The sequence below is a fragment of the Podarcis vaucheri genome (assembly GCF_965113315.1).
Source record: "Podarcis vaucheri genome assembly, chromosome: 1".
NCBI classification, from domain to species: Eukaryota; Metazoa; Chordata; class Lepidosauria; order Squamata; family Lacertidae; genus Podarcis; species Podarcis vaucheri.
This window is the reverse complement of record NC_138759.1, coordinates 84,149,153-84,174,633: the sequence shown is the minus strand read 5'-3', so window position 1 is coordinate 84,174,633 and position 25,481 is coordinate 84,149,153. Positions and strand designations below refer to the sequence as shown.

Sequence of the window (25,481 nt, the reverse complement as noted above, 5' to 3'; positions counted from 1 at the left end):
GGGACTCCAAATTAGGAAAATGGGGGGAGATTGCCCAGAGTTGTTGAGCTTTTTTCTTTGGTTGAGCTTTATTATTTTATTATTTATATCCTGCCCATCTGTCTGGGTTTTCACAATCACTCTAGGCGGCTTACAGCACATAAAAAATGTAAAACATTTCAGTATCAACCTAGCCATTTAGAGGCAGTCTAATAGTTGCTCGGTTTTAATGGATGTAGACACCTCAGTGAACAACCTACTCTAAGAACCTGGTCTCATTCTTGTTAATAGCTGCCTACAGAAGTCTGAACTTCAGTATTAAAGAATATGTTGATCAATTACTTTTTCACTATCAGCCAATTTTGCAACATCTTCCCTGTTTGTTGCAATTCAATTTATTTCTGTTACCTAATTTCCTGGTTGCCCAATGCAGGCTTCTCAGTAATGTTCTCCTCTCTCCTCTTAACCCATAGCAAGCTGATGTGCAGGTTTATATGGAGACTGAAAACCAAACTGGAATTATACAGTTCCACTTCCAGCCATTCACAACGCACCCAGGCATGAGGCAGCTGATTTTCTGGACTTTTCTGCTTCTCTACTTGCTCAGCCTGTTTGGGAATGCTACCATTGGTCTCATCATCTACACCACACATTCTTTTCGCACCCCAATGTATTATTTCTTGGTTAACCTGACATGTCTGGAAATTGCTTATTCTTGTACCATTGCACCCCTCACTCTGGCCCACGTAGCTTCTGCAAGAAAGGTCTCCATCACCTTGGCTGGCTGTGGGACCCAAATGTTCTTCTTTACCTTCCTGGGAAGCTCTGACTGTGTCCTGCTAGCAATCATGGCATATGACCGCTATGTGGCAATCTGTCACCCGCTCAGCTACACTGTCATCATGAACTGGAGTGCGTGTGTGAAAATTGTTGTTGGGACCTTGGTCATGAGTTGTTTCTTTGGCATTCAGCTTTCTATCCTGATATTGACTTTGCCTTTCTGTGCCAATAAGGAAATCAATAATTTTTTTCTGTGATGTCCCTGTTGTCATGAAACTGGCATGTGGCGATACCCATTTCCACCAAACTGCCCTTTTTATTACCAGTGTTATCATCATCTGTTGGGATTCAAGCCATTATCAGGAGAAACTGGCCACTCTCCAGGCACCTGGCTTGAATCACCGGTTGACCTCCCTGTCTGCATTCTCCGGCAGGATCCAGGCAGAGGTCACGATCGGCGATCCTCCTCAGCGTGAGAAGGACACACCACTCTTTCTTGCCCCCCCTGTGGGCAGGGGAAAGAGATAGACAGAAACGTATTTACATGTCTTTATTTCTGTCTTTGCAGCGTTACAGAAAAACACATCTGCTCTCTTCAAACTCCAGCAGCCAAGAGACAAACTCCTTCTGTACTTCCTGTACAGCCTGTACAGCTCATATTACACTCTGAGCTAATTCCGGTGCTTCGCACTGTGAATAGACTGTCCCTCTGTTTCCCATGGAACAGTCCCAACATTCCCATTTATGTTTTGCTTTCAAGCCACCAGCTCGCTGCCGCATTGCTTCTATATTGTAACATAATCACCATCCCTTTCCTCCTAATCTGTATCTCCTATGCCTTCATTGTGGCTGCCGTCTTGAGGATCAGCTCGGCCACAGGCAGGCAAAGGGCTTTGTCCACCTGTTCCTCCCACTTAATGGTCGTCCTTCTACAGTATGGCTGTGGCAGTTTGATATACCTTCGCCCAAGCTCCAGCTACTCACCGGAAGAAGGCCGGGTGGTGTCTGTGGTCTACAACTTTGTCACTCCTGTGCTGAACACCTTAATCTATAGCATGAGGAACAAAGAGTTAAAGGATGCACTAATCAGAGCCTTAAAAAGAGCTGTGCTGCCCCGAAGAAATGACAGCACTGAATCGCAGCCAGGGAATGGTACACCGTCTACTGCCATCTGTTGTAATGGTATGGTGGAACTGAAACCACAGCTCAGTGATGGAAGGATGCATAGGTAGGCTCTATGTCTAAGCTGCAACTGTGCCTCAAAAGGAATGTTCTTTGCCTGTAGCAGAAGTTGCATTGTGTGGCCAATTGACCTGAATTCGGTATAGGTATTCTTGAAGGAAATGAATCAAATGCCCGATTGAAAGCAAGCAGATCAACAGCTACACTAGCGACACTGAGTTCTGTTTTGATGGGCAGGAGAACCTGGACAAGTTTCCAGCCACAGAGAGAACTAATACATTTCATTCAGGGGCCTGAAGATATTGTGAGGTAACAGAAGAAAAAATACCCCAAGAAGAGGCTGGAATGATGTCATCAAAGGAGGGTAGCAAATGAGGCAGACATTAACCTCAAACCAGACTAGCCAGAAATGCCTGATGGGACTGGCACGGGGATTTTGGACCTCATATTCATCGGGAGACAACTTCCACTGATGAATTGGACTGATGATTCTGTTTTTTGTTAATAAATGCACAAACAGACATGCACCCAAAGAGAGTTTATGATGTTGTTGTTGTTGATTTGACCTCTGAGCAGAATGGGACAAGGAATGACACTTTCTGTGTGACATTCCAGATTATAAAAATAAGAAGACCACAAAAATTATCGATTGCTGTTCTAGTATACAATACACAAGGTTATAGTAACACAAAATTCCCTAGTATTTTGGGCGAAAGTAGGGTGCACTTTCAGCAGAGACACGGAATACTTCACACTGCACACAATTTTCCCTACACAAGATGTGATATGAGCACCAATTTTAATGCAATTAGACATATTCATGGTTAAGGTAGCAGTGGTGGTGATGACATGTGGATGTACCAGAAACATCATTGTTGGTCCATTTAGATGTACCTCCACTGCCCTCCTGTTGAAGTGATTTTCTGCCCACCCAAGATGACACTAGCAGGCTTTAGCCTCATAGGACATGATCCCATAGACCAGAGGTGGCTAAGCTGTAGCCCTCCAATGGTCTTGGACTCCAACAACCAACAAACCCATCAAGCATTGCCAACAGTAAGTGTCGAAGGATGGGAAGGGTCATCCAGCAATGACCAGATGTCCACAGGCTTCCCAGCCCTGCCATAGGACTAGCACTGATATACTAACATTCCTTGGGTGAGTGAGGCTGGGGGTCATGCCTAGTAAGGCGTAAACAAGGTCCTATATATGCAGATTAAAACAAAACATGAAAGCAAACGCTCATGTATATATCTAAGCTGTGGCTGAAAGTGCTGTGTGTTTCCAATGGGCAGACAACATTCTGCTTGAGATCTGCTGCAGAGGCCCTGCTGATAGTTCCAGTTTTGAGCAAAACGTCAGGGTCGATTACCTATTGGCCTTTATAGTGCCATACCTACTAACTACCGATGTGATGTGATATTTTCATTGTTTTTTTATGTATATGCTTGCTGTAACCTGGTCTAGGTCCTGCAATGAATGATAGGGTATACACTTTTAAAATAAATAAATCATGTTCATGTCAGAGAATGTTCCATGTGTATAACATCAGTGCCCCTGGATATGCACTAGAACCATTGGACAAGGAAAATGAAGAGTGGGTTTTGGGGGGAGGGAAGGGGAACCAATGGACAAAACGTCTTTATAACTGGCCTATAAATCTAATTTACTTTTTCAAAGGCAAAAATGTAGACCTGCAAAAATGTGTAGCTTGTGTGTGTGTGTGTTCTGCGTCAGTTCCTCACTGACATCTTCACTCCCTCCCTCCTCATCAATTCAAATTCATACCACCATTCTCAATGCTGCTAGTGAAGTCATCCAATTGCTATCTTGCTTATAACTATATTTATTTATACAAGAATCAATTCCCACGAGGCATCCTTACGCATATTAAAAAAAAAATTTAAACACACATATAAAAACTGTTAAAACTGTTGTATATATTAAAAAGCAACCATACTTTCCCGTGTATAGCATGCCCTCATGTATAAGACTTGAGTTTTGGGGGACTCAAATTTAAGAAAATGGGGGGGAGGGATGACCCAGAGTTGTTGAGCTTTTGTGAGGGGGGGGGGAAGCATTGCCCAGGCTGGTTGAGCTTGCTTCGGGGGGAAATCAGAAAATCACTAACCCAAATCACACATCGATTGGTGCAACCAATCACGCGTTGTCCCCCCAACCCACTATCCGTGTATAAGATGTGCCCCCCCTTTGACATTATTTTATAGTAAAAGACCCTCATCTTCTACACAGAAAAGCACAGTGCTTCTAAAGCCATTATATATTAAAATCACTACAGGTACCAATTGGTACCTGCATGCACTAAGAATATGAGACACCATTTATATTCTTACTAACTTGCGATTCTGGTGTGAGGTGAAATTATTATTATTTAAATTTACATCTCACACTTCCTCTCTAAGGAGCCCAGGTGTGATGGCCTGGGATTCCGAGTCTGAGAGCGATCCGGAGGAATCCCAGCCGGCACAGGAGTCCCCGCCTCCAGGGCCGGCTGAACTGGGGCAAGGCCTAGATGCTGAGGAAACTCAAGAGCAGGCACCAGGTGAAACCATTCTGGCCCCAGAGGTGCTGGATGACTCAGTGGCCACAGGTGAGCCTCCTCCAGGGCCCAGTAACCCTTCGGCCTCTCCTGATCTGCAGAGGCTTAGGGCAGAGAGGCGAAGGGAACTGGTTGCCCCCAGGAGGAGTGCTCGCCTTAAGGCCAGAGGAGGCGGGGCTCCTGGGGGTCGGGACCGCCCCTGACCTTAGAAGAGGATAAAAGCCCAGTCAGGCCGGCCCCAGGTTGCGGGAGCAACGTCGTTGTTGGCTACGGACCTTCCTGTGTTCTTGATCCCTGCTCGGCTTCCTGTTCCTGACTATCCAGTACTCCGGTTCCCTGCTCGGCCTCCTGTTCCCGACCATCCGGCGTTCCTGTTACCTGCTCCGCCTTCTGTTCCAGCGTTCCTGTTCCCCGCCCGGCTCTCTGCATCGGACCTCGCCCCTCTTCGTGTGGACTCTGCTACACTCACGGTACCTTACCCCTGGGACCAGCACAGTTTGCTCCCGCCCCACCCGCACTCCCCCTTCGTAGGGGTGTGTTCGGGAAGAGTCAGAGGCCATGGCCGACCAAGTGGCTACACTGTTGGCAATAGCCCAGGAGAACCAGGCTTTGAGGCACACCGTGCAGCAGCTCAGTAACGTGGTTACGGCACTGCAGCAGCGTTTGGACGCCCTACCGGCTCCTGGGGCCGACGCCCCGGCTTCTGGCAAGTACCCAGTGGCTTTGCCTGAGAAATTTGATGGGGCCCCGGCCAGCTTTCCCATGTTCCTTGCCCAGGCCAAGCTGTATATTCAGGGGCGCGCCCGGAATTTCCCTGACGACCACACCAAGATGCATTTTTTTATTAGTTTGTTAAAGGTCCAGGCGGCCAAGTGGGCGTTGCCGCTGCTCAGGCAAGACTCCCCCTTGCTGACAGACTACGGGGGGTTTTGCAATCTGTTGGAGGCCGCGTTCGGCAACCCCCAGAAGGAGAGTCAAGCCAACCGGGCGATTCGGCGGTTGAGGCAGGGCAAGACCACGGTGGCCGCATACACCACAGAATTCCGGCTGCTGGCACAGGACTTGACCTGGAACGACTCGGCTCTCCGGGACCAGTATCTCGAGGGGCTTTCAGATGAGATACTGGACCAGCTGGCCACAATGGAACGCCCCACCACGCTAGACACTCTTATTCATTGGAGTCTACAGATTGACGATCGGCTAGAGGACCGGCGTCAGGCTCGGGACCGCCGGCACCTCCAGTTCTTGGCCCCAGTGTCTACCAGCAGCCCCACGGGCCCAGCTAAGTCATTGGAGGAACCTATGCAGCTTGGGGCAGTGCGGCCACGCCTCTCCCCCGCAGAGAAGTCGCGGCATCGGGAGGGGAATCTATGTCTCTATTGTGGCGGAAGCGGACACTATGCAAGGTCCTGTCCTGAGAAACGCCAGCCGCAGGGAAACCACCAAACCCCAGTAGCTGATGACCCTGGCTACCTGGGGTCCCAAACAGCACAGAATGGGGCCGCACCAATTGAATTACAACACCTTATGGTTCCGGTACATCTATACCCTCCAGGAGGGCCATGGATTCTTACCCATGCGCTGGTGGATTCGGGCGCAACCCGCTCTTATATGGACGCTGCTTCTGCTGCCCAGCATCGGGTGCCACTTCGGAACAAGCCAGAACCGGTGCAGGTGGAGGCAATCGACGGACGGCCCCTGCGTTCGGGTGCCGTCACTCAGGAGACCCAGCCCCTGGTCCTGTGCCTCCAGCAGCACCGGGAGATGCGAACTCTGGATATTGCCTCCATGCCCCGGTTCCCCCTGGTGCTTGGGATGGACTGGCTGGAGGCTCACAATGTGCGGATCGACTGGGTCAAACGGACTGTACACTTCCCAGACCCCAGTTCTCCTGCTGAGACTGAGATGCTAGCAGCTGCGCCCACTGAGGAGGTTGCTGCAACGCTCCCCGCTGAATACCGGGAATATCACGACGTGTTTGAGGAACGGGGGGCAGACCAGCTGCCGCCGCATCGGTCCTTTGACTGTGGCATAGACCTCCAGCCCGGAGCGCCTCTACCGGTGAGTCGCTTATACTCGTTAACAGAGCCAGAGCGCGAGGCTTTACAGGACTTCTTGCGCAAGAACCTGGAGCGTGGGTTCATTAGGCCTTCTACCTCGCCCACTGCTGCGCCAGTGCTCTTTGTTAAAAAGAAATGTGGGGAGCTCCGCCTTTGCCATGATTACCGGGCCCTGAACAAAATTACCATCCCGGACCGGTACCCCTTGCCCCTTATTTCGGAGTTACTGGAGCGGGTGCAAGGGGCGCAGGTGTTCACCAAGCTAGACCTCCGGGGTGCCTACAATTTGATTCGGATCCGCGCCGGGGATGAGTGGAAGACGGCATTTGGGACCCGGTACGGACAGTTCGAATACCTGGTTATGCCCTTTGGTTTGTGCAACGCACCTGCTGTGTTCCAACGGTACATCAACCACGTGTTCCAGGACTTACTAGACAAGTACGTGGTGGTGTACTTGGATGACATTCTGGTTTACTCCCGTGACCCGGCATGCCACGAAGGCCATGTCCGGACCGTGCTGCAGCGCTTGCGCGAGCATCGTCTGTATGCAAAGCTCAGCAAGTGCGAGTTTCATCAGCGGTCAGTGGACTTCCTGGGTCACCGACTCTCACCAGGTGGGGTGCAGATGGATCCTGGGAAGGTGGCAGCGGTTCGAGAATGGGCGGCACCTCGGAACCGCAAGGACCTACAGCGTTTCCTGGGGTTCGCCAACTATTACCGGACTTTCATTGTGGACTATGCTCACCGCACCACCCCGTTGACCCGACTACTGCGCCCCAAGACGCCGTTTTCCTGGGACAAGGAGGCGGAGGAGGCGTTTCAAGGGTTGAAGGCCTGTTTCCAGAGAGCGCCAATCTTGCAACATCCGGATCCTTCTCGACCCTTTGTGGTAGAGACTGACGCCTCCAGTACGGCTCTCGGTGCCGTCTTGTCTCAGCAGCACGGACCGGAAGCGCCACTTTTACCCTGCGCCTTCTATTCCCGCCAGCTCCTCCCAGCGGAGCGTAACTATACCGTGTGGGAGCGGGAACTACTGGCCATCAAGGTGGCCTTTGAGGTTTGGCGCCATCATCTTGAAGGAGCACGACACCCGGTGGAGGTGAGAACCGACTACCGGAACCTGGAATACCTCCAGACCACCCGCAAGCTGAACCAAAGGCAGATCCGGTGGGTGTTGTTCTTTTCCCGGTTCCAGTTCCGGATCCGCTACATCCCTAGCTCCCAAAACCAGAAGGCGGATGCCCTGTCCCGGAAACCCGAAGACAACGTAGACACGGTTCAGCAAGCAGCACCCACCACGATCCTACCACCAGCGGCATTCCTGGCCACCCAGGAGGTTGAGCCACTGCAGGCTCGGGTGCGGGAACAGCAGCGGGTCGACGCTTGGGCCCAGGAACGACTCCGGGAACTGGCTGAAGGATCATGCCCTCAGTATCCAGGGCTGGTCTCGCATCAGGGTCTTCTGCTGCACCACGGGCGCCTGTACATCCCATCAGGGCCGCTGCGGGCTGAGATTCTCCGGATGACCCATGATGCGCCAGCGGCGGGGCACTTTGGGCGGTATCGGACCACCCATCTGGTAAGCCGTGAGTTTTGGTGGCCCCGTTTGAAGGCCGACGTGGCTCGCTACGTCGCTGGTTGTGACGTCTGCAGGCGGGCCAAGGGGCCTATTGGGCGACCTCCCGGCCTCCTTCAGCCGTTGCCGGTTCCACCACGTCCTTGGCACACAGTTTCTTTGGACTTTGTAGTGGAGTTACCCCCGTCTCGTGGCTGCACCTGCCTTCTAGTTTTCTCCGACCACTTCACGAAGATGGTGCACTGTGCCCCCTGCCCATCCGTACCCTCAGCTAAGGAAACCGCGCAGCTGTACCTTCAGCATGTCTTCCGCCTGCATGGCCTACCTGAGCGTGTAGTGTCCGACCGTGGCGTTCAGTTCACGTCCCGGTTTTGGCGTGCTTTGCACCAGGCCCTTGGGACAGAGGTCTGTCTCTCATCTGCTTACCACCCACAGACTAATGGCCAGACGGAACGGGCGAACGCGGTCATGGAACAGTACCTCCGGTGTTACTGCAGCTACCAGCAGGACGACTGGGTCGACCACCTAGCATTGGCGGAGTTCGCTTATAACAACGCGGTGAATGCGTCCACCCAGCAGACCCCGTTCCAAGCCAGTTATGGTTTTCATCCACGGTTGTTTCCGGATGTGCTGCCGGCATCTGCGGTCCCTGCGGTGACAGAGTGGCTTCAGGAGCTCCAGTCCCAGCAACAGCTGTTGATGGAGCAGCTGCGCCAGGCCAAGGAGGCGTACAAGGTCCAGGCCGACCGCCACCGCCAGGTGGGGCCGGAACTTCACGTCGGTGACCTGGTGTGGCTTTCCACTCGCCACCTCCACCCTTCTCGACCTTCGCGGAAGCTGGACGCCCGGTTCACCGGCCCGTTCCCTATCGTGAACCAGGTCTCGCCTGTGGCTTTCCGTCTCCGGTTGCCAGCACACCTGAAGGTTCACCCGGTATTCCACAGGTCCCTTCTGAGTCCGGTGGCCCCACCCGATGAGTTCCACCCGAACCGTCCCCGACCGCAGCCAGTTTTGGTGCAGGGAGAGCCTGAGTACGAGGTGGAACGCATTCTGGACTCCCGATACCGCAGGGGAAGGCTGCAGTATCTCATTGACTGGAAGGGGTATGGGCCAGAGGACCGTTCCTGGGAACCAGCGGCCAACGTCCACGCGCCTGCCTGCATCCGAGAGTTTCATGCGGCGTACCCCAGCAAGCCGGGTCCGGACCCTCAAGTGAGGGGGGGCCTGGGAGGGGGGATGATGTGATGGCCTGGGATTCCGAGTCTGAGAGCGATCCGGAGGAATCCCAGCCGGCACAGGAGTCCCCGCCTCCAGGGCCGGCTGAACTGGGGCAAGGCCTAGATGCCGAGGAAACTCAAGAGCAGGCACCAGGTGAAACCATTCTGGCCCCAGAGGTGCTGGATGACTCAGTGGCCACAGGTGAGCCTCCTCCAGGGCCCAGTAACCCTTCGGCCTCTCCTGATCTGCAGAGGCTTAGGGCAGAGAGGCGAAGGGAACTGGTTGCCCCCAGGAGGAGTGCTCGCCTTAAGGCCAGAGGAGGCGGGGCTCCTGGGGGTCGGGACCGCCCCTGACCTTAGAAGAGGATAAAAGCCCAGTCAGGCCGGCCCCAGGTTGCGGGAGCAACGTCGTTGTTGGCTACGGACCTTCCTGTGTTCTTGATCCCTGCTCGGCTTCCTGTTCCTGACTATCCAGTACTCCGGTTCCCTGCTCGGCCTCCTGTTCCCGACCATCCGGCGTTCCTGTTACCTGCTCCGCCTTCTGTTCCAGCGTTCCTGTTCCCCGCCCGGCTCTCTGCATCGGACCTCGCCCCTCTTCGTGTGGACTCTGCTACACTCACGGTACCTTACCCCCGGGACCAGCACACCAGGGTGGCAAATGCATAAATCCCAAAATACCGGTAACTAAAACATCTAAAAACAATTCCAGCATAGATGCAGACTAAGGCCTGAGCACACACAGCACTGTATAGTTCATTAGGCTAGATCCCCAACACAGGCTATCAAAATCCATGCTCTCATGGCCCTAACACTCTCCCCCTCCTTGTCACTGATCTTCTGGTTTACACTTGCCTTGGGACAGGAGAGAAAATGGATAGGGGGGCCACCAGGTGGTGCGTTGGAAGATGGCCGACAATAACATCTCTCTGACCCATACGAGGTACTATGGGGCTGCTATGGGAAGTATGCAGCCTTCCTTTTGCTCCCCCAGGATGTGGGGGAGTGCTGTCCTGCCAGCGGTGTTCACAATGCACCCCCTGAAACGAGTGATGGGGGTGCTGAACACTTGGCACAGGCCCTCGGTGAAGTCAGCTCTTCCTGAAGCCGATTCCAATTAGCGCGTGCTGGTTGCTGCAGCTTGGAATTATAATTGGAAACATACGATTGGAAAGGAAGCTGAAAGCACATACATCAAGTAAAGCTCGACCGATAAGGCTGCTGATTTATGGATCTCTGCGACCAGGAGTGACGGATGGATAAGTAAATCTTCTGATGAACTACCATAAGGAGACTGTATGTTTGGAACAAAGGGGGGGTGGAGGAAAAAACTCTTTCCCCCCCTGCATGATGTGACATTAATAACCCTTCACCCCAGAAAGAAATAAGATCGTCACGTTTCTATGAACCACAGGCAGGATTTTAAGAACTATGTGGGAGGAAAGAAGACTGGAGAACGGTGAGAAAAGAGGAAAATTTTTATGACGCAGTTAAAAAATGGCGTCTCGCCAGGACAGGTCTGCCGGAGGAAGAAGGACTGGGGGAGGAGAATCAGGATTGTTTGATGAGAAGGAATGTTGGAATGGTAGTTTGCCCTGACAGAACCCCCAGACTCATTTGATTTATTTGGTAAGCCTGAGAAAAATAAAGGACAGATCGGAGATTAATTTTGTTTATGGAAGCGTTGTACGGAGGCTGTCCCGGATCGATATGATTTTTGGAAGAGTATAAAACCCACATAGAATGCCAGCTTTCAACCTGCTTGTGAAAATCATCAGAGATCGCAAAGAAAGGAATTTATGATAACAACAAGAAGAGAAAGGAAGTAATAAAGCTGTATCCGGATCAAACTGGACAGAACTGTTTAATTAATGCAGTAAGAAAAGTGATGCTGTTTTGGACTCAAGCCGAGCTTGATGTATGGGTACCCCCAACAAAATTTAAAATTTGGCTGTATAATTTGGAATCAATGTGATATGGATAATGTGATGTGATTGGCCTGTTAATAAAAATTATTTTTTTTATAAAAAAAGGAGAGAAAATGGCTAGAGCACAAGTGGTGAAAAACCTGAGCTACACTGAGCAAACGTGGCAAAAAGGCTCCTTGGTTGGTGGAGATGGCCACGATGAAGTATTTTTGCATGCTGAGAGAGCAATTGGTATTGAATGTCCTCCCCTCTAATGGAGCAGTGAGTTGACTCCTTGTCTCCCTCCCTCTCTGCTGCCCTTTGTCCTCAGAGAGCAGGGACCTCTACTCTTGTTGTGATATACTTTTATGGGGAATTTGATGCACCACTGAGGGATTGGGATTACCTTGCTCCTCTAAGGATCTTGCAAGGCTTATAAAGCCCTCAGAGCTAGAGTTCTCTTGTGGAAAGGGCAGCGGCATCCAATATCAGCTTGGACAACAGGTTAGTAAGATTATCCCAGCCAGTCAGCCAGTAAAAACTGTTCTACCCTTCTCACAATAAAAACAGTTGGGCATACAGTTGAAGTAAATCAGGGCCAGAATGGTACTGCTTGCAATTGTCAAAAGAGTTTAGACAACATGTCGGGTGTGGACATTGAATTAGTTGTGAGCAAGAATAATGACCACAACGTTGAGCATTGTTCCAGGCAAATGCTTTCCTAGGAGTGGTGCAAGGTTCTGAATGGGAAATATTCTGGAACATTTCCTTCTACAGAAATGTTGCGGTTCCCCTTTGTGTATCAAGAGGTTTAAGCCTAAATGGAAGTTGCTTTTGCCATCTCTTTGTATCACTTTCGTTGCCTCCTAATGAAGCCAACACTGAAATAATAAATAATGCTCAGTTATTTACATTTGACATTCCTATTTGCAGGTGATGTGGAAAGTGTTTCTAGACTATGGCTGTGCCATAGCATACAATTTCACAGGCACTAGAACAGGAATAGACAACACAATGCCCTCTAGATGTTGTGAGACTCCAGCTCCCATCTGTCCCAGCCAGCATGGCCAGTGATGAAGGGCAACAGCATCTGAATGGCACCACGTTGGCTACGCCAGTGCTAAAAAGACAACTGCTGTCTTTTAAGGACATCCAAATCTTATTTTGCAAAGAGGGAGGCTTCCACCTTCCAGTCGAAATGTAGTTTTCTTGGCCATTAAAATGAAAAATGCATGCATACTCGCCACCTGTACTCCAAAATAGTGAGTAGAAGAGGATGGTGTGGCAAATTCTGCATTGTCATACTAACAATAGCTTAAACAATAACAGCAAACACAAAAGTAGTAAGACAGTAGAATTAAAAATAGAAACAATTAAAAACATCAAAACACGTAGAGAACATCTAAAAACATAAGAAAAAATTATAACACTAGTAGGAATGTTCAGCAAAAGTTAGTCAATCCTTCTTTTCCTGATGCTCAGGCATGAGAGATGGTGCATACATTTCCAAAATGACACCATCTCCACACAAGGAAAAGGAAGTATCAGTAACCTTGTGGGGACAGCAAGACTTTTATTTTAAAAATAAGATTTTATTAAAGCTGTTTCATAATACAATAAGATAAATAAAGTAATCCAGACAAAAACAAAAACAGAGAAAGAAAGGGAAGGGGGACCACAAGATTTTGCAGAGGGGAACTAAGGGGAGAACCTTCCCCAACAGTCCAGTGAATACTGGTAGACACAGAATGCTGATTGTTGTGGGTGGCAAACAGAAAACCAGGGTGGGACTGGAACACATTATCCTAGAAGACAGCATTGCTGGCTGGCTGGAAACCTGAGCAGGACCACTCTACACTGCAACATTTTGTCATGGGTCCCACTTGTCACAACCGCTTCCATTCAATAAAAACAAAATAGGATTTGAGTACTTTTGGATGGAGTGTCTATTTAATTTTAATGGAGTAAAACCACAGGAACTCTGACATGCAATTGTTTTGCAATCCCTAGCTCAGTAAAGCAAGAGCAATGTACAGTGCCAGTGTAACGGCTATTTATTGTTTATCTACGGTAATTTTGTACTGGAAGCAAATACAAAATACACAAGTGACACAGCTTGCAATCTAAGCATCTGATTCTAAACACATTTCTCTGGAAATTCCATTGATTTCCATTGAACTTCCTTCTACAGAAAATCCGCAAATAAAATTAACAAGGCAACAGCATAGGGAGAGATGGGTTTCGTAAAAGATTTAGTGAAGATAGTTCAGGGAACCGTTAACTGATAGCAGAAGGAGCAGGAAAAGTGAAGCTACAGTGGTCTGTGAAAGGATTGCCAAAAGACGTGCTTGCAGCATGTGAAATGCTTTACAGTCCTGAAGTTTAAACTTACTCATTATTTGCAGAAGCATGAACTGAAATGCCTTCTAGATTATGCCTGTGCTGTACAATTTCATGCAAGCCAGAAAAGAGGATATTGACAAGCTGGAATGTGTGCAGAGGAGAGCAACCAAGAAGATCAGAGATCTGGAAACCAAGTCTTATGAGGAATGGTTGAGGGAATTGGGAATGCTTAGCCTGGAAAAGAGGAGACTGAGAGGAGATATAATAGCTATCTTCAAATATCTTAAAGGGCTGCCGCATGGAAGATGGAGCAAGCTTGTTTTCTCCTGCTCTGGAGACTAGGACCCAAACCAATGGTTTCAAGTTACAAGAGAAGAGATTCTGGTGAAACATCAGGAAGAACTTTCTGATGGTAAGAGCTGTTCAACAGTAGAATGGATTCTGTCAGAAGGTGGTCTTTAAGCAGAGATTGGATGGCCATTTGTCCTGGATGCTTTAGTTAAGATCCCTGCATTGCAGGAAGTGGGACTAGATGACTCTTAAGGTCCCTTCCAATTCTATGACTCCATGATTCTAAGACAGCTGTTGTCTTGCGAGACGGAGATCTTTTTTTGCAAAAAGGGGGAGTCTGCCCTCCAGTGGCTGCTTGGTTTATTGTACATGTTTAGAAATGGAAGTGGCCTGTTGATATCTTGGTGGTGATATCACTTTCTCCGTCATCGGTCTCTCTTTTTATCTCGTGCCAGGTCATATGTACCAATTCCTATGGAGAGTGAAAACCACACTAGCCTGACCCATTTCTACTTCCACCCATTCTCAACAGTCCCAGAGATGCAGCTGTTGCTTTTCTGGACTTTTCTGATCTTGTACCTACTCAGCCTTTTGGGAAACTCTGTGGTTGTGTTCATTGTCCGTACAGAGCGCTCCCTCCACACTCCCATGTATTTCTTCTTGGCTAACCTGGCAGCCCTGGAGATTGCTTACTCCTGTGTCATTGCCCCACTCACCCTAGCCAACCTCCTCTCTGCGCAAAAAGTCTCCATCTCTTTGGCAGGATGTGGCACACAGATGTTCTTCTTTATCTTCTTGGGAGGTGGCGACTGCGTCCTGCTATCTGTTATGGCATATGATCGCTATGTGGCAATCTGCCACCCACTGCGCTACACTACCATAATGAGCTGGAGGGTGTGTGTGAGTCTTGTAGCTGGGACGCTAGGCATGAGCAGCGTGTTTGGCGTTCAGCTCTCCATCCTGATACTGCGCCTTCCTTTCTGTGGCAATAAGGAGATTGACCATTTCTTCTGCGACTTCCCTGCTGTCCTGAAGCTCGCATGCAGCGACACCCAGATCCATCAGACTGCCCTCTTTATTATCAGTGCTGTAATACTGACTGCCCCTTTCCTCCTAGTTTGTGTCTCCTATGCCTTCATTGTGGCAGCCATCTTGCGCATCCGCTCTGCCTCAGGTAGGCAGCGGGCTTTCTCCACCTGCTCTTCCCATTTAATGGTTGTTCTTCTGCAGTATGGCTGTGGCAGTTTGATATATCTGCGTCCCAGCTCCAGCTACTCGCCGGAGGAAGGTCGAGTGGTGTCTGTGGTCTACACCTTTGTCACTCCTGTGCTGAACCCCTTGATCTATAGCATGAGGAACAAAGAGTTAAAGAACGCACTCAGTAGAACACTAAGGAAGGAAGTGCTGTCCCAGTGAGAGCCTGGGATATTCTAATGTGTTTTGCACTGTGGTAGGAATTCACAATACAAGTAGCCAAACACACATCGGTTTTTATGTGGCTGAGGACTTATTTGCACATGTACACGAATCACTAAATGTTTTGTTTATTGAACATTCGTCCTAGTTTGTTTTCAGGGACATTAGACAACCTTGGCTGTTAAATGAGCATTTTTGCTGATTTGTTTGTGGGGAAGTTAGATGAAGTTGCATCCAAGCAAGTGTTCTCCCCACATTTCACTTCCCTTATCGCAAAAAAGGCTGATTTTTTGGGGCAGCAGGTTTGTTGTGCACGACCTCACAATCCATTATAATTGCATGACCTGAGTTTACCAGTATGTGATGGAATCCCACCCCAAACTAGCAAGAGCCTGGATAGTTCTGTCTACAAAGGCTGACCTTTGATTTCTGGACTCTGTTCTTCATATTGCCATCATCAACATGGTAAATATGAAAAGACTTTTCTATTTGTAGCAGAAAGTGGACTGCTTCTCCTCTTTGTTTGCCATCACATAATGGAACTGAAACACTAAATTGGAGAAGGAACTGAGAACATGCTTGAAAACCAGCCATCTAAGAGTGAAACAGATATTGTTGCCTAATGTTGTCAGAAGGTCCATTGCATATACCGGTACTTCCTTTAACTGGCATACAGAATGTTAGTGTCTGCTGAAAGGAGTGGTCTTAATCTTATTGATTTACAAGAGAATGAGGGTTAATTCCTACCATTATGCAGTGATATAAACTGAGATTTCTATTTTTTTTTAAGTTCAAAATTCTTTCAAAACTTGACATGATCTACTTTTGACACATACACCCCCCATGGGTAAGATAGATAAAATCTGAGCCCAGAAGAAGACAATGGACGTGGTCTCTGCCTCCCATTCTGTTCCCCACTCTAGACTTCAGCTTCAACTCTCTCTCAGCCCTGGACACAGCAGTGGGCCTTTCTTTCTTTCCTGTCCTAAGGGCATCCTCACGGAAAAGTGGCATTAGGTAGCTGATACTGAAAGTGACATTAAATGGAAGGAAATTGTTGTCTGATTTACTGTGTTGTTCATGTGCTAGTATGCCCCCCCTTTCTTTTTTTCTTTTTTTGCTGCTCCACATAAGGCAGTAAAATGTATTGGGCCGGCTTTGGAGTCAGATGGCAACTCTGCTCCTTCCTCTAGCACACCATACATTTAAAGCAGCACCCCCCCACACACACACACATAAAAGAATGGGAACTGCAATTTATCCCTCGCCATGCTACATCCCCCAGCACCCATAACAAACTACAGCTCCCAGGATTCTCTGGGCGAGTGGGTGTGCTTTAAATGTATGTTGTGTACACTGCCGAAGTAAAATGGTTAAAGTAAAGCCTACCTAAGTATAGTGTGTATGCAGCCTTACAAAATGCATCAATACCAGAAGGAAGCTGTGAAGCCACCTGAAAGATCCCATATGGAGTCACCAGCCTTTTTGTGTCTATGGACACACTTGGAATTTTGAGAGGGTGCTGTGGGCAACATTCTCTTCTGGTTGTTTCTCTCCTCTCCTCCCCCAGGTCAGTTTTCCTTTCTCTCCCCACCCCACCACCCAAAGAGAAAGAGAAAGAGCACATATGCACACACACTTTGTGTTAAATTGTGGGTGAACATATCAGACGACACAGCGATTCTTCAAACAGCTCTTGTTTATTTACAGGCCAGAACTGAACCGAACTGAACTGAAGCCAGCCTGCTTATATAGAGCTCCACTAGAACGTAACAGTAACCACTTTCTGTAACTATCCAATCACTGAACATCACTTTCAATCCCTTATTTGCATATGTGGACCTGAGTGAAAACTATCTACAGTATCCCCCTGCTGGCCCAGGGTGAGAACTTCAGTACATAACACTGCTTTTCCAAAGCTGAAGAAAAGTCAGCTCCGATTGAATTACAATGGGTTATCTTGAATTTGTATGATTTTATACAGAGCCCTGGCCCCCAAACCACCATCAAACAAAAGCTCACTGTAAAAATCAGGTTTGGTGCTTGCCAGCAATGAAAAGCTCTTATGCGAGGCACAGGTCGTCCAAGATGTTTGACAAAATCAACAACAAGTCATAGAACACGTATATATGCAGGAGTGACCTATGATTTGATGGCAATTTTGAGGGAGTCCCTTGTAAAAACTATGATCCACCCCTTAGATCTGTGTTTTTGTACCATTGGGCTCTCTCTCTCTCCCCCCCTCTTTCTCCCTCTCTCTTGCCACCTCATGACATAAGGCGAAGTGAGGGCAGAAGGGCAGTGCTCAGCAGCTTCATGGGCCCCATGCAAAGTCCTCAATGGCATCTTTGGGTCCACTGGCATCACATTAGCAACCAGAACTTCCTAGGCTCTGATGGATACTGTTCTTCCTAGCTTCATGCCTATAACTGGTACATTAAACAGCAAGTTTTATCACATTTAAGTCTGTTGAAACATTCATTTTGAGTTGATTATGCACGCTCACCCAAAACTTTCTTGTTGCTTGCTAATGTCAGGTTTGCCGTTTCTCCACATCTTAAATATTGGGATGACTGCAGATTTTTTTAACTGTACGTGTGGCATTCAGTTAGGCATTGTCCAAGTTAGAATATATTGTAGATCTCAGTAGCTGCAGAGAACTGGCTCAGTTGGTACCTGGAAAGGGGTGGGGAACATCTTTCAGTATAAGAATAAGCACACATGAGGTGGGATGGAGGTTAGAATTATCCACTTCCCCCTGGCAAGTCTATTGACCATTTTAACACCTTTAGGATAAATCCAGCAGGTGGAGCTTTTCATGATATGCAGATACAACGATGAGGGGGAACTTCACCTGATGAATATGTCTTCATATGAATTTTCAAAAGGCGATGTTTGATAGTGGCTATAAACATGAGCTGGGGAGACTATTGTTAAAATCTCACCTTAATAGCAAACATTAGGTAGCCCCAGGAAGCCTCCAGCCCACATGTTCATTATGAGAACTCTGGCATGCCTGACAAGATTGTCATAAAGATTACTGGGATTTTGGGCAGAAAACATTCTGAAATCTCTAAAAAAAATGCAGTATACATGTTTCCTATTAATACTCTTACAAAACGCTACGGGGAAGATGGCAATATCGCTGCTAAAATGATCAGCAGTGAAATAGTTAGCCTCGCAGACAGCTAAAATGGCATCTTTACTCAAAAGTTATACTAAGTATTTGTCAGCTAGCGATGGAATGTTGAGCTTCTGGATTCCACGATTCTTTCTTGGCTCTGTGAAAGGAGTGCCATTCTAACACAATGGTCCTCTTCTTTATACAAACTTTATAGACTTCCAAGGATTCTATATGGCTTCTTTTCTTAAAAGCTAGGTCAGTACTCCCTCATCCTGGTTGAAAATATAAGAGATTGTGAAATACAAACCAGGAAATGTTTGTTCAGAGAATTCAGAACACAATGTGCTTCAAATAAAATTCTCTTCAAACATAGAAAACTTTTCAACAACGTAGGCCATTATTTTAATGGTGAGATTGATAGCTTTAATCAATCAGTCCTTGAAGTGAGCACATCTTTGAATAAAAGCCCATCTTGTCATCCCACACATCGACCTCCAAAATCATAGTTTCCTTACTACTGGTGACTTTTACTCAAGGAAGGGCTAATTGTGTAAGAGAGTGAGGTAGCCCATAAAAGTTAACTATTTGTTGTCTGGCAAGGTGGCTATAGCACAGGGATTGCCAGCTGAAAGTGTGTGAATCTGCCTCCCAAAGTGCATTTGCCTGTCATCTCAACCAAATTTTAATCAAGGTGTGGTTAAAAAGAATGGCCTCATAAGAATGATTTGATCCCTGATGACACCACTGTCCATTCCTGCTGTAAGGAATAGGAATATCAGTGTTGGAGGTTCCGAGGAGGCTCTCAGCCTCAAATGGGAAGTTACCAGACAGGAAGTTATGCAGAAATTCTGCACTGGGTTGCTATTTATAGTCTTATCCACAAGAAGCAATTTATGTTCCCACTTAGCCATGCAAAAGCTCCATGACGTGCATCCTTATTATCCCCATTTTACAGGAAAAGTACAGTACTGAACCTTTAGAATGTACCTTGCAGACATTTGGACTCAGGTTTCCCAAGTTTGTTGACATCTTTACACTGGCCATAGTGTGGCAACTTCTAGATGTTTCTGGAATAGAACTTGCATCAAATCCACTGGGCAAGGGATATTGGTTATAATATTGAAATGGCTGCATGGGAAAAGTTGTGGAATGTAGATTTAAAATTCACAGCATGTTTTACAGTAGTCATAGGCAAACTCAGCCCTCCAGATGTTTTGGGACTACAATTCTCATAATCCCTGACCACAGGTCTTGTTAGCTAGGGATCATGGGAGTTGTAGTCCCAAAACATCTGGAGGGCCAAGTTTGCCTTTGCCTGTTTTACAGCATGTTACACATTGAAAGAAAACTTTATGAGTATTTAACTCCTAGTAAACTTGCAAAAATGTGTAAATCAAAATCAAATTCATGCTGGAAGTGTAAAGAAAAGGAAGTTAATTTCTATCATATGTGGTGATCCTGTAAAAGAACAAAAGTTTTCTGGGAAATGATTTATAATGAACTGAAGAAAATGTTTAAGATAATCTGACAGGTAAAAAGAAACGGCGGGGGGGGATTATTAAAGAAAGGGGAAAATTTGTAGAATATCTGAAAAGTTCTGTAGTACAAGTAAGTTCATTAGTAGGATTAATTTAAATCAAGCAGTTAAAAATATTACTAAGATAAAAGGAAAAATAAATTAAAAATGGAGTAAATTGGAATATGCAGTGTTAAAAATCTAAAGTAGAAAAGGAACCACAAGGGGGGGGAGAAGTAAAATATGGAATTGTATTCAAAATTTGTGTTTGCAAGGTGTGTATTTGTTATATTGTAAAAACTAGAAAATAACATTTATACATATATAAAAGAACTCACATCAGCCCCTGCCAACCTGGCTAATTCTCATGAATGACAGGAGCTGCAGTCCAGCAACATTTGGAAGCCCTGCACTGCTTGCCCCTTGTTTACAGTATCCATAAGTGTGTCCCCGCCCTCCCTACTGCTGGAGAGCGTTGTTCACACTGCTTGTTTTATTTCATATACTGCCATTTACATATTCTTTTTTGCAACTTATTGCACAGTATGGCTTCATCAGAGAGGAACAGTCTACCAGGTGCAAGCCCCATTGCCTATATGCTTTTAGAATCATAGAATCATAGAATCATAGAGTTGGAAGAGACCACAAGGGCCATCGAGTCCAACCCCCTGCCAAGCAGGAAACCTTCAGTTAATGATACATCTAAGAACTAGTGCTGTTTGCAGTGGGCTACTAACCAGATGGCAAAGTAACTGGAATTTAAAAATTAAAAAGGCCATTAATTCAGATTTCATATTCCCCGTTTCGCTGCAGAATCACATACCCCTCTACTTACTTCTCATCATCTTTTTGTTCCCTGTAATGTTTTCTCTGCAATAAAACTGAAGGCCATTGTCTAGGCAGGGTGAAAACATAATTATGCTGAATAGTCAATACATAGGTTGAGTCTGAAGTACTGTAATGTTTTAGTGTTCATGCAGTAGTAATCTTTACAACAGTCCTGCAAAGTAGACCAGTATTAGTGCAAGGCTGTCTTACAAGGTCATGACTGAGGTGAGACTTTAATTTAGGGAATTTTTATCTTGCAATTTTTATCTTTCTGCATTTCCCCCAGATCAATACAACTCTGTTCCATCCCACCTTTTCTGTGAATGGGGATCAGCACAAAATGCTTATGTGATTATCTCCATTCACACCTAAGCTAAAACTTAAATCTTGTCAGGTCGACCCTGTGTCTACCAAATCACATATTAAAAAATGAAACTGCTTTTCAGAGGTATCTGCAGAGGAATCTTGATGCCTGATTTCTACATAGCTATTTCGCATCATCATATAATTACAGTAATTTGCACGTTTCCTGAAACTTGTAAGCGTCCTGATTTTTTATCAAGGCCTCAAGGCAAATTATTTGCATACTATGTAATTGTTTGTCTAAGAATTTTCAGCTTTCTAACAATTTCCCCAGCCTGGCAGTCCCAACGGAGTTTAATTTTGCAGTGTGAAGAATGGGTGAGTGAATAATGAATTTTGTAACAGTAGATTTGCAGCAGTGCAATAGCAACATAACATGGAATCATAGTCATCTCAGCAGAGGAATAGACTTTAAGGAATGGTGGTCTGCACCTGGACCTTGTCTGCTAGCATCTCTGTGCATTGTGATTACCACCAGGGCAAGTTTACATGATCCGTTGTAGTACAATGACAAGGATTCTTCTCCCTTGCCTCTATTTTAGTTTATACACTTAAAAGGCTGAAGAAAGCCAAAATGTATTATATCTCATTTCTCTACCAATGAGCACCATTTCATTATTACAGCAACCCTGTAAGGCAGTGAATGTGAAAGATTAGTGTGTTGTGGAAGGCAAACCAGGGAGCCTTCTGACTTGTATTTCCAAGTCCAATACTCCCTTTAACTGGGAGTGGGCCTCCAACTTCCACTATCCCTCACCACTGTCCTTGCAGGCTGGGACTGATGGGAGATGGAATTGGAGGATGTTTGGAGTGCCACAAGTTTGCCACTCTGCCTTCAACAACCCCATCAGTTCTCCCCTGCTATTCTTTACGCCTGGACTGGAGCTCTCTTTCCAAAAGTGCCTTATACCCATCAATGCATGTGAAACAAAACAAACGTTGCTGTTGCATTTTTGCACCCTTTTCTTCTTCTTCCTCTGGTCGCAATCCTTTTGGACAGCTAGCTCTACAGTGGGGGTTCCCAAACTTGGGTCTCCAGGGTTTTGTTTTTTTTGGACTACAGTTCCCATCATCCCTGAACACTGGTCCTGCTAGCTAGGGATGATGGGAGCCCCAAAACAGCTGGAGACCCAAGTTTGAGAAACTCTACCAGTAAGGGCCCTTCTTATGCTACTTTGGTAAAATAAAATAAAAACCAGAGAAAGCAAACAGCAGTCCGAGAAGACTTTTGCTGAACGATCTCCCAGCCGAAACCATGCATTTTTTACACTTCCCTTAGATGCAAATCACGGTTCCTGGGTGGCGGGTCAGGGGAATAGTGAGGAAACCTATAAGCTCCATGAAACAGGCTCGACTGAGAAAACCAAATCCATCGTTAGAGCACGAGACTCTTAATCTCAGGGTTGTGGGTTCGAGCTCCGCGTTGGACATAAGATCCCTGTATTGCAGGGGGTGGACTAGATGACCCTCGTGGACCCTTCCAACTACAGTTCTATTGTTCTAAGAAAATGAGGGTGCACCTCCACAGGCACATACCTCCACATGTGGTGGGAATGCCCCCAAATCCAACTATTCTGGACAACAATCATACAAGAAATATGCAAAATAGCTAAGCAAGTATTAGAAGTCACCCCAGAACTGGCCCTACTAAATATCTTCCAAGATAATAATGCCCACTCACATCATAAAGAGCTCATAACCCACCTACTCTCAGCAGCCAGAAACATCATAGCCAGACACTGGAGAGACCTGTCAGGAGTAAGCATAGACCAATGGTACCAAATAGTATGGGAAATAGCCTTATTAGAAAAACTAACCAATAAACTGAAACTGACATGGGGACAAATAGAAGAAGATGCCTTCTATAAAGGGTATGGCTCCCCTTTATCACATACACAGCCCAACAAGTCAACGACAAGAATCCACCAACAGCATATGAATCAATATGGTTAACCTTATTCAAAAATGCCCCCCACCCCCCACTCACACATGAAAACAAAGTTGACTACAGCCAATCACAAACAACCACACCCTAGGCCAGTGTTTCCCAACCGGTGTTCCGCGGCACACTAGTGTGCCGCCGGACGTTGCCTAGTGTGCTGTGGGAGGGAGGCGGGCGAGTCGGGCTAATCCTCCGGCCCCGCTCCCCCGGGGAACGTGCCCCGTCATCCGCTTCTGCCTTGCTCCCTGTGACAGGAATTCCCCAAACTGCATCAGCATCTGCCGCTTGCCCAGCAGCCCCGGCGCTGCCTTGCGCCCTGCGCCCCCGCCATCCTCGGCGCAGGGAGCGAGGGGCGCGCAGGCAGGCGCTGCCCGGCGGAGCGACGGCTCCTTCCGAGCGGCTGGCAGTGTCTGGGCATGACTGGCCTCCCGCCTGGTCCCGCGGCGGCTGCAGACGCGGCCGAAGCAGCGCAGGGAAGGAGACGCTGCGCCCGGGACGCCCCAGTTCCGCCGGGTTAGAAGCCGGCGGCCTACCTCTGCTGGCCGTGGAAGGCAGCCAGGTCTGGATCGCGCCCCGAGAGTGGCGGGGTCCGCGCACAGCCTGCCCTCCAGGCTGGGAAGTGGCTCCTAGGCTCCGCCTGAAGCCACGCAGAGCCCGCAAGGCGCCCTCGGCGCAACTTGGCCGGGGCAAAAGGCGAAGCTCTGGAGGGAAAGGCGGCCGGATTCCCCTCCTCGGCGGGTCCGGTGGTCTCCCGCCTCCTCTGAGGAAGGGTCTCTTCAGCTTTTCTGATCCTTCGTGGCCCCGTTGGGAGAAGCCGAAATAAATAATGGCCGTGCCATTAAAGTTCTCTCTTTTATAAAAGGGATCCTAATAGAATCGTAGAGTTGGAAGGGATCCCCAGGGCTATCCAGTACTGTACAACCCCGGCAGTGCAGGAATCTCAGCCATAGCATCCATGGCAGACAGACATCCCACCTCTGCTTAAAAACCTCCAAGAAGGGAAAAACCTCCCGAGGGAGACCATTCCCCTGTTGAACAGCCCTTACCAGCAGAAAGTTCTTTCCCATGTTTAGTCAAAATCTTTATTGTAACGTGAATCCACTGGTTCGAGTCCTACCTTCTCTACCTTCTATGCTGTTACTATTTTTTTATTTTTTTTTTACATAAGTAAAAAGTGACCTTTCCCCATCTGGCATGGTGGTGTGCCTCGAGATTTTTTCCATGAAACAAGTGTGCCTTTGCCCAAAAAAGGTTGGGAAACACTGCCCTAGGCCAACCCCAACCTCTCTCACCACCAAAGAAACACAAACTAATAGTAAGATGCTGACACAAAACCCCACTCATACATTAAGTAGAATAGAAGCATCGCCACCCCACCCCCACTCACTATGGCCCCCTCCACCTCTTTCCCCCTTTTCTTCCTAATGTAACACTAATGTCTCAACAAATTATTATTATTATTATTATTATTATTATTATTATTATTATTATTTAGTTATTTATACCCCGCCCATCTGGCTGATTTCCCCAGCCACTCTGGGCGGCTTCCAACAAAACATTAAAATACAATAATTCATCAAATATTAAAAGCTTTCCTAAACAGGGCTGCCTTCAGATGTCTTCTAAAAGTCAGATAGTTGTTTATTCCCTTGACATCTGGTGGGAGGGCGTTTCACAGGGCAGGCGCCACTACCGAGAAGGCCCTCTGCCTGGTTCCCTGTAACTTGGCTTCTCGCAGTGAGGGAACCGCCAGAAGGCTCTTGGCGCTGGACCTCAGTGTCCGGGCAGAATGATGGGGGTGGAGATGCTCCTTCAGGTATACTGGGCTGAGGCCGTTTAGGGCTTTAAAGGTCAGCACCAACACTTTGAATTGTGCTCGGAAACGTACTGGGAGCCAATGTAGGTCTTTCAAGACCGGTGTTATGTGGTCTCTGCGGCCGCTCCCAGTCACCAGTCTAGCTGCCGCATTCTGGATTAGGTGTAGTTTCCGGGTCACCTTCAAAGGTAGCCCCACGTAGAGCGCATTACAGTAGTCCAAGCGGGAGATAACCAGAGCATGCACCACTCTGGAGAGACAGTCTGCAGGCAGGTTGGGTCCATTGCTGTCAACTTTTCCCCCTTTTTAAGGGAAATCCCCTTATTCCGAATAGGATTCCTCGCAAGAAAAGGGAAAAGTTGGCAGCTATGGTAGGGTCTCAGTTGCGTAGCAAATGAAACTGATACGTAGAAAATGTCACTTGGAAAAAGAGACTTTGCACATCCTTTTGTAAACCAAGAAATCTTCAATTAAAAATATGTTAAAAAAACAAAGAAAGGAGGGTGTGCGACGATGTCTCTTTAAGAGCGCTTTCTGCCCAGGTAAAAGTGGGCGGCGCCTCTGCTCCGTCCCCTCCCCTCTTG

The 25,481-nt window shown here is 47.6% G+C and overlaps 1 protein-coding gene and 1 pseudogene across 2 annotated transcripts; both read left to right on the top strand.

Moving 5' to 3' along the window:
* Positions 1-473: 473 nt before the first annotated feature.
* Positions 474-1,991, top strand: LOC309517131 (olfactory receptor 10V1-like; annotated as a pseudogene). Its single transcript has 2 exons — positions 474-1,086; positions 1,527-1,991. The product of its transcript is annotated as an olfactory receptor 10V1-like (transcript).
* Positions 1,992-14,366: 12,375 nt separating this feature from the next.
* Positions 14,367-15,308, top strand: LOC309526889 (olfactory receptor 10V1-like; the record flags this gene model as incomplete). Its single annotated transcript, XM_082213243.1, has 1 exon — positions 14,367-15,308. The coding sequence occupies one exon, from the start codon at positions 14,367-14,369 to the stop codon at positions 15,306-15,308; it is 942 nt and encodes a 313-aa protein (XP_082069369.1).
* Between the last annotated feature and the right edge of the window lie 10,173 nt (positions 15,309-25,481).